At 54.9% G+C, this 9,850-nt stretch overlaps 1 protein-coding gene across 3 annotated transcripts in view; it reads right to left on the reverse strand.

The window, feature by feature from the left end:
• Positions 1-8,748, reverse strand: part of KCNIP3 (potassium voltage-gated channel interacting protein 3) — a 75,935-nt gene extending 67,187 nt beyond the window's left edge. Inside the window, exon 1 of one of the 3 annotated variants that reach the window (XM_036880023.2) lies at positions 8,590-8,748. In XM_036880023.2, the coding sequence (XP_036735918.1) occupies positions 8,590-8,691 (102 nt within the window). In that variant the 5' untranslated portion in view covers positions 8,692-8,748. The remainder of the gene's footprint in view (positions 1-8,589) is intronic. The other 2 variants (XM_036880021.2, XM_036880022.2) reach the window with 2 other exon arrangements.
• Positions 8,749-9,850: the final 1,102 nt, after the last annotated feature.

Genomic DNA, 9,850 nt, shown 5'->3' on the forward strand with positions numbered 1-9,850 from the left:
GACACAGAGGCGGTGAGCAGGCTCATGAAGAGATGTCCAACATCACTGCCATCAGGGAGATGCAAGTGAAAACCATAGTGAACAGACACTCCTGCCTCTCTGGGAGGCTGAGACAGAAAACAAGGAACAGGGACAGCACCAAATATGAACAACAATGCAGAGAAACTGTATCATTCACCCACGGCTGATGGGAGCGTAAAATGCTGTAGCCTCTCTGGGAAACGCTTTGGCAACTTCTTAAAAACCTAATCCTGGCAATTGCCCTCTTGAGCATTTATCCCAAAAAACTAAAACCTATACATGAATGCTCACAGCAGCTTTATTTGTAATAGCCCCAAATAGGAAATGTCCCAGATGTCCTGCACTGGGCAAATGAGTAAACAAACAGGTGTGTCCTTGCTGTGGAGTACGATGGAGTGACCCACAGGAAGGGCTAGATACACCCCGCACCGCAAACTGGATGGAGCTCCAGAGAATTATGCTGAATGCAAGGAGCCAAGCTCAGAAAGTCACATATTGTGCAGTTCTATTTCTATAACATTTAGAAATGACAATGTTTTAGAAACAGAACAGATTATTGGGCCAGGGGTTAAGGATGGGGGTGAGCTGGAAGGAGGAGAAGTGTGGCCATCAAAGGGCAGTGAGGAATCCAGTGATGGAAGTGTTCTGGATCTTGATGGTGATGACAGACCCACAAACCTACCTATGCAATAAAGCTGTACAGCAAAACACACAAAAGCACATACGTGCACGTACGCACACACAGCTGGGGATATCTGAATAAGATCAGGGGACTCTGTCACTATTGATATCTTACCTGTGATCCTGTCTGTACTCTAGTTTGCAGGCTGCTTCCATTGGGCAGACCTGGGAAGCGGCATGTGGGATCTCTCTGTATTATTTCTCACAACTGCCTATGAACCTACAGTTATCTCAATAAAGTTTCCATTAAAAATACCCTCATATACACAAAAAGGAGTGTGAAAAACAACACACACAAAGCCCTCAATAAATGTTCACAAATCACTGGGTAGAAGTCTCCTGATACTCTTCATAATTCAACTGAGAATTTCTCTCCTTCTGCTCCATTGTCACAGGGGACAGAGCCATCCCTCTATCTTCCAGGGACCCCAGGGGATGGTCAGGGTCAGATGAAAGACGAATGAAGCCAGAAGAGCTGTGCCCTGCGTTCACACAGAGCTCCCAGCGGCACACCTGTGTGTGTTCAGGGCCACGTTGTGTTCAGGGCCACATCCCAGAAATGGCTCTGGGCTGACCCTTGGGACCTCACCTTCTTCTGAGACACACAAGATTTCCTCAAGGGCAGAGGCTGCATGTGGGCAAAGCCATTCCCTGACACTCACCCCAGAGCTGAGACCTGTGGCTCCTGCCCAGCCAGATGGGCCAGGAGCAGATGTCAGCTTCCTGCCACATACTCAGGTCTTTGGGGAACAGGGCAGAAAGGGAGCCATGCTGACGATGCACCTGCTATTTGCCAGACTCTGACTTAGGTGTTTGGAGAGGTTGTCTTATTTAATGCTCACCCTTTTGAGGTTCCTTAGACCCTCCTCCAAATTGCCCAGCTGAAGCCCAGACTGTGTAATAGTTCTTCCTTGCACCTCTCCCCAAGCTTGCTTGGTTCTCCAATGTGGCCTCGCTCTCACTCAAGTCAGCGAGGAGTCAACCCAACTTCCTCAACTCCAGGTGTGTCCACTAGGCTTTGGCTCCAGGGAGCAGAGTCATGCTGCCAGGGGCCTGAGAGAGGCTCCTGCCTGGTACAGGGGAGGACTTAGGCTCCGGGTACCCGCAGTGCCTTCTGACTCACGGTAACACAGACGGGTGCAGCCTCAGCAGGCACTGGAGTGGGGGAGGCAGGAATTTAACGCTTTGGGGTTGTTTGCATGGCATTGCTATGGTTACCTTCCACTTCAGCAACTGCTATGGCTTTCTATTTACAAGGATTAAAAGATTTCCTTTTAAAGGAATTTATTAAAATTTAAAATTTGAATTAAATTAAAGAAAAAACAAGAAACAATAACACAGCTTACGGCAGACAAGGCAAAATCAGAGAAGGCACAGTACGAGCTGCCAGCAAACAGGCTGACCCCTCCGGGGCCCCATACAGTGGCCACTTGCTGTGTGGGGCTCACTGAGTACTGGAAGCATGGCTGGTCCAAACTGAGATGCACTGTCCATGCAAATACACACTTGATTTCAAATCCTTACTTAGTAGAATGTAAAATGCACCTTAATAATTTTTATATTCAGTACACATTGAAATAATATTTACACTGGGTTAAATAAAATGTATTATTAAAAATAATTTCACTTTCTAAATTCACTTTCTTTAAGGTGCCCACCTGAACATTTATGATGTCTGTTGGCTCACAGGACATTTCTGTCGCCAGCACTGCTCTGTACGGTTCTCAGGCCTGCCATCTGGGGACCTGGGCCAGCCTCGTCCTGCCAGAGCTCACTCCGCCCCAGCCCCTCTCTCCAGCCCAGGTGCCAGCTAGAGTGAGCCAGACTTGTTTCAGAAAGGGGACCCAGCAGAGGGCTGGGGGACAGTGAGTCAGGAGGCCAACTTGGGGGGCTGCCCTAGTCCAGGGGAGGAAGGGGGGTGCCGAGCCAGACCCAGGCAGAGATACTAGTGTGATGGGTATTTAGGATCTGCGATAGATGTGGGTGGTGACAGACTCCTCGTAACTGTGACACCTGTCACCCTGGGGATATAGGAAGCAGAAGGAGCCCTCACGCTTTCCAGCTCCCCCCGAACACGGTCCAGACTCTCCACCAGGAGCACCATCATCTGAGTTCTCACCACACTGTAAGAGAAGGCCCAGTCATTTTAGACAATCTCCAGGACGTGGACCGGGACAGCCCACCTAGCAGCTGCCCACCTCCCACAGGCCCCCTGCAATGGAAGCCACCACAGCGCTGCTGTTCCTGCTCGCTGCCCCATGCACAGTGGGCACGGCTTCACTGTGGGGCCCATCTAATCAGGCTATCAGGGGCACCCTGAGGTGAAACCTTCAAACAGCAAGTTCAGACTCTGTGGTTGTCACCCCCGTAGTTCCAGAGAACACCCAAAGAGCATTCCAGAGAAGGCTTGGCAGAGGTGACCTGTGGGCACATGGTAGTCTGTCCAGGGTGGGGGTGCAGAGCTGGAGGACAAGAAGGGTCCTAGCAAACTCAAATTAAACATCCAGGCCCCTTACCCAGAGGTTATGTCATTTGAGTAAATGCATATGCAAAAAGCAAAGCTAACTCCCCTCAAAAAGTTATAGAAGTTTGTATGTGAGAAACAGCATGAATGGCTTCATAGGGGCCACCAGGATCCACCAGCTGCTGGTTCAGAAGACACACTTGGCTGGGGAGGGGGGATTTCAGACAGCTTAATGTTACATCAGGCAGCCGAGCACAGTGCGAAGGAGTCTGCAGTCAGCCAGACAGGGGCTTGAACCCTGGGGGGCCTCCTGGCTGGGTGACCCTAGACAAAGTTCTTAGGACTCAGGGCCTCAGTTTCCTCATCTGTATAATAGTGATAATAATACCTTCATAGGGCTATGGGGAAGGTTAAGTGAGATGACATATACAGAGCCCCAAAAGGAGCCATTTTCTCTATTCTTCACCCTTCTGATGCTGAATGAGGGTCTGGCTGGCCAGTGCAAGGGGCAGGGCCAAGCCCACAGCCCATCGATGCCCAGCAGGGAGATGAGCTCACTCTGCTCAGCTGGCTGCACATCAGAATTGCCTGGGAGATGACCCCACGTCTGCGTGCCTGGGGACTGCATATTTGATTGAGTGGGGTAGTACTGCTCTATTTCTATAAAGCTCCTCAGTAGATTTGAAAGTGCTGCTAAGGTAAAGTGCTTCCCCCCAGATAGGAATTCTGGGCCTTGTCTATGGTATGAAGCGGCTTCGGGTTCTCTACCTCCTAACCTTCCCAGAGGGCTGCTGCACAGCCAGAGCCTGGGCCAGCTGGGGACATGCAGGCCTTGCTCAGGTGTGGAGCTGCCGGTCCCCAGCCCCCGGCCAACCAGGACCACTGCAGTGCAGGCTGGCTCACTGAGCACCGCTTGTTGTCGCCTGCTCTATTTCCATCATTTGGGACAGATGGCAGGAAGTGGTGGTGGGCGTCCTGCAGGCCCCGAGGATTTGGGATGGGGAGGTTTTGGGGAGCTTCGATTCTCCACCCACCCCTGGGCACCAACAGATGCGGGCCAGACAGCTAGCCTTGTGACGGGGTAGCTGAGATTGTCATGAGTCCCTGCCAACACTCACGTGCACATGCTCTCAGACGCATACAGACATATGCACATGTGCCCTGCCCCGCTCAGAGCACTGGAGGAGGGAGGGGCAAACTGGGCTGTCCCTGGCCTGCCTCTGATGGTCTGGCTGCCACCTCAGCCAGATCACAAGCTTCCCACCTGCCTCTTGCTGTCCAGGAGATGAGGGTGTCTCATTAACTGGGCAGAGACTGGAGCTGCTCATAGACAACATTCTCTTCGGGGTACAAGTCCCAGGCTCCACTCAATAATCAGAAAATAATGACACTGATGCTGCTGCCATATATGGAGCTCTCACTGTGTGCCAGGGGCTTGGTATAGGGTCTCATTTATCTTGGAGGTTGATGATACTTCTCCTAGGAAAATGAGAAGACCTAGCACAGAGGAGCTAAATAACTTGTCTGAGGACACAGCTAACACATGAAAGGGCTGGACCTGAACCCAGATCTGTCTGGTGCAGAGCCAGGTCAACAGTTGACAAGGTGCAGCCATGTCACCCCCTCAGGCCACCTTCCTCTCTTGGCCAGGGCTTCAGTACAAATTACAAATGGTGGGGAGGGGGCTCATGATGGGCCAGTGGGCATGTGTGTGCATGTGGGGCAGGGCGGGAGGTCTCTGAGCATCTTTGGTGGGGGCTCCCACCTCTACCCTGCACCCTGCTGGTCAGCACAAGTCTCCAACCTCAGGTGGGGGCCGGGCAGAGGCTAACTAAGGCCCATTTAGGGGATGGACCCTGCCAAGCTCAGAGTCAGGCTAGAACCTGCTGTCTGGGGTCACTGCCCAGAGTACCCACCTTGAGAGAGGATCTGAAGTCAAGGCCAGAATGGGCTGGACACAGCGGCTGTCATCAGCAGCAGGGGACCCAGGTTATTCTTCCCCTGCCCTGGAGGCATGCAGTGGGGGAGGGCAAGGGGCCATGGGCAAAGCTGGGGATGAGGCTGGTGACAACCAGCAGCTGTCTTGCCAACGGAGCACAGTTTAGCCCTGCACCCGGGGACGCGAAGGCTGGCCTGAGAGCTGAGACGGCAGATCAGAGACGGGAGGCTCAGCCTACTGGGCGGGGACAGGCCCCCTCTAAGATGTCCTGCCTTGGTTTCCCCTCCAACTCTGGTGCTTGCAGATCCCCTTGCTCCTCTCCCTGTCACATGGCTGCTCTGTGGCATCTGGGACATGGGCTGATCACAGCTGACAGATACACCTGTTCAAGGGAAGCGTCAGTCAGCTGGGGACAGGGAGCCAGTGGGTGGTGACGCAGTGGCTAAACTGCTCAGGGGCCCTACTTCCTGCTCTGCCCTGGGGCTGGAACACCAGCAAAGAAGACTTGCCAAATTCTCTCCCCTCTTCTTTCTTTGCCTTGGATGGCAAAGTTGCCCTTCTCCCTCCGAGAGACCACATTCGGAGCTCTGCAGCTGCTTGTGGGCCTCACAGGAGACACACTGGGGCAGGGCAGGGAGGACAGGTGGGCTTCAGACAACCCAGGTCAGCAAAGCACCTCGGACTCTTACGGGAGATTTTGATGCCAACGGGGGATCCTTTCCTCTGTAGCTCTGGATTCGCAGCCCTGATAGGGGCTGTGGCTGGCTCAAGGTCACATGGCTAATCCAGGGGACATGGCCGGAGGTGGGGTCTGGCTTGTGCGCACTCAAGGGAGCAGAGGGTACAACAGGCCAACAGGCCACAGGCCCATGGAGCCAGCCTCCAACTGGGATGGGTACCTCATCAGCTGCCAGACGTGTCCCTCTCCGTTATCTTCTTCCATGACCTTCCCAACCCTCCCTGCAAGCCCTAGGGAACTGAGCTTTGGAGTAAGATGGAACAGATCTCAAATCCTAGTTACAATACTTTGTAGCTTGCAATCTAGGGCAGGCCCCAGTTTCCTCATCTGTAAAATGGGTACAATACCAAGAGCTACCTCATAGGCTGCATGGGGGCCCAGGGAGATAATGCAGGCGCAGGGCCTGTTGGCAAGGCCATGATGGAGTAGTGCCCCTCAGCCCCAACTCTCCCCCAGACTCTACCTAAAGAACAGTAGGACCCTCTTCATTCCCCATCTCAATTCAGGGCTTTACTATCTTTGGAAATGGGGGAGCAGGTGCCCTGCAAGAAGGCTGGAAGCTGGGCAGGTTCCTGATGCACATGCCAGCATGAAGACCTCACTCCCTGAAGACCAGGACGGAAGCCAGTGCCACACAACTCAGCCTGCAGTTCTCTTTGCTCTGCTCTCCTCGGAGTTCAGGCGGTTCAAGTCCTGGTGCTGCACTGGACAGGCCACTCACCTCTCTGATACTCAGTGTCTATATAAAGGCAGTGGCAGCGCCTGCCTTCCTGGGATGCTGTGCATGGAAGGTCCATGGAAGATGGAGCCCACAGAGAGGTGGAGGGGCTGAACAACCACGGTGTGTTATCGGGGGCAGCTGAGGCCAGGTCCCTCGGGCCTTCTCCCAGCCTGTACTCTGAATTGCAGTCCCTGCTACCACTGGAGAGGAAGGCTATTTCCTGCAATGCCCCTGCTGACCTTGGTGAACTGAGAGGTAGCTTCCCCTAAGACCACCGTGCCTGTCTGGCCAGCACCGGAAAGTGCAGGATCCATTCCAGCTCTGGCGAGGCCAGTCACATGCAGGCCACTGGCAGGCACAAGGCCAGTGAGATCCAGTGGGGCAGGGGTGGCAGAAGGCGGCATGGGGTCACAATGGCCAAGGGAAGGGCCAGAAGCGCCTGCAGGACCCAAGCCGCTCACTCTGTCCATTCGGCAGGGGCAGCAGGTGGCCTCCCAGCAGCTAGGGCCCACAGAGGGAAGCAAGAGGAGGATCATCTCCTGTCTGGTGCATATCTGGAGCAGCCTGCCTAGAAATCCCTGCCTCTCGTGCATGCAGGCCATGCAGCACCATCAGCAGTGGGCATGATCACAGGGTATGGCTGTGCCCTGCATGCTCATACCGACACCTGTGGGTGCACATGACCATGCTGTGACATGTGTGTACAGTGAGCACTTAGCCTGTGAGCCCATGACAAGGGCCTGTGTTTCTCTACTCCTACCCTGCCTGCCTGGAGGTGGCTAGGGAGACTTGAGGCAACCAGAGAGAAAGCACCTTTCCAACGTGCCCTGTCACCATGCTCCTGGCCCCCTGGGAGATGGACTAGACAGGGCAGGGCAGCCCAGGCTCTGGGGCAGTGTGGCCTGGAGCGGGCCCCCAGCCCCTCTGGGCTGCTTGTCCTCATGGGTGAACAAGAGGCAGGAATCCACCTCTGAGGGGTGCAGTTGGGTGGAGAGTGGGAGATGCCAGCCCAGTATCCATTCTTCCTTATTCACAGACCCTCATTTTCTTGAGGTCTTTTTGCTCCTCTTTCTTTCTACTTGTTGCTGCCTATGTGTGCTTACTGGAGCTCCAGCAGCCATGCTGGCCCTTAAGGTAACCTCAAGAATGGAAGCCAGTGAGACAGATGGTGCCTGCGTCCCTGCCAACCACGGGGCCTCTGTGACAGCCCTCCACCACCTCCCTCCAGACTTCCTCCTGGGAAAGAAATGCAACCAACCTTATTCAAACCACTGTTAATTTGGGGAATTCTGTTACGAGCAGCCAGATCTAATCCTGGTGCTTTTTCTTCCTTCCAAAGCAAGACTGCCCCAAACATGTGAAGAGCTTACAAGGCATCAGGACAGGTTTTCTGAGTGTAAATTGTGCTCTGGGACAGCTTGTTTTCCTTCCCCTCACTGTTCTTCATTTAATTGTTCTTTATCCTTCCCAACCCCCCACCACTATTTCCTGAACTCTGTCGCAGGCATTTTCCCTACCTCTCTCTCCCCAACCTCCTAGTAGCCCCTACAGAGAGGGAATATTAGCAGGTGTCTTGTTTGGGGTCTCATAGCCCTTAGGAAGTGGGCATTCATTAATCATCCCATACTTAAGAGAGTCATTCACTGACCAGCGTTCAAGCAATTGACACCCCCTCCCAGCACACAGCCCAACCCAACTCCAAGGGCTGTGGGCCAGGTCCAGCGATTTAACTAAGCAGGACCCGCCACATGACTCCTCCCAAACTCCTCTGTCCAGCTTCTGTTCCACAGACACCTAAAGCCTCTCCCGTCCAACACCTAAAGCCTCTCCCATCCAAATGGGGCGCCAAGATTTTAGTCTTCCAGCCAGGACACCCCAACACTTACTTTCCCAAAAATGACCCTGCAGGGGACAGCAAGGGACTGAGTCAAAAAAGGAGGCACAAAAGGCTCCCCGGTCCAGGGCACCCCCAGAAGCCCCTGCGCCCCACCTCCGGGCAAGCCCCCAGCCCACACAGTGCCTACCTTGGCCCGCTGCATCCTGGGCACTGAAGAAAACTGTTGCCAGCCTCCCTGCTTCCCAGCAGAGGAGAAGAGGACTGCCGGGTTGGCTGGCAGCTGCCTCATGTTTGCCTGGACCCAGACGTAATTGTTACGGGCGCCTCCTCGCCCGCCCCCTGCCCATCCCTCCCTCCCTGCCTGCCTATCCCTGCTCCACCCCTTCTGCTTGCCTCCTTCTTCTCTCAACGTCTTTCTCTCTCTCTTGCACATTTTTGGTCTCCTTCCCAGGCTATCTGTCCCACTCTGTATAAATGGCTCCCTGCCCTCTCAGCCTGTTGAAGTCCTTCTGTGTGACTCTGAGCATCTCCCTCTGGGCCTTCCCTGCAGTCTATCTCTTTCTCTAACACACAACTCCCTGCTCCCCCAGGTGGGGGTGCAGAGAGCCTGGGCTGAGGGGAAGGGGCGCTGCAGCAGGTGTTCCTGCCTGGAGAGGGCAGGGGACAGCAGGGAGCCTGGGGCACCCCTGGAGGCATCTCACAGAGGAGGCCAGTCCCTCCCCTCCTCCTTGCTTACCACCCCAACCCAGCTGTCTACTCCCGTGCTGCTGGCCCTTCCTCATGATAGCAGTGGAGTGACCAGCAGTCAACCTCGCAGTCAAGATGGACTACAGAGGGGGTTCCACTGGGCCAGGGCCTGGGGTCTCCCTGGGATTTCTCCAGCTTCCCTGCCACCCCGGCCCTGTAGCATCTTCCTGGTGGGGACATCACTCTGCGGCCCTGGGTCCAAAATGACCTCACTGATGAGACTGCACCACAGGAGATGGCGACAGTCACAACGACCACATCATGTCACACACAGGGGCTCTTCGGTCTCTTTCATCTGTTCCCCACCCTTAACTACCTCTTTTACCCCATGAGGGGCTTGCAGTGTGGGAGCCGCTCTCCCCTAGCCCCAGCCAAGCCCGAGCCCCTGAGACCCCCCCGAGTAGCCCATCTCTCCAAGGCCTGTCATTTGCTGCCTGGGTTCGAGCTTGGGGCCACATCAGGGAGACTGAGGGACCTGCCGGATCTCCTGGGTCGGCGAGTGGGGGCAAGGGCGAGGGCCCCTGGGCATCCTACAGGGGAGAGCCTCCCTGCCCTCAGGAGGGCAGCCTCCTGGGCATTTGCTCAGTCCCCAGGGAAACCACCCAGGAACCAGGTGCCTAAAACCTCTGCCAAGTTTCCCTTTTCTGCACCCCAAGGAGCCAGCCTGTGCCAGTGGTTCCCATGGCAACAGAGCCCTGAGC

Source organism: Manis pentadactyla, chromosome 2 (genome assembly GCF_030020395.1).
Source record: "Manis pentadactyla isolate mManPen7 chromosome 2, mManPen7.hap1, whole genome shotgun sequence".
Taxonomy (NCBI): domain Eukaryota; kingdom Metazoa; phylum Chordata; class Mammalia; order Pholidota; family Manidae; genus Manis; species Manis pentadactyla.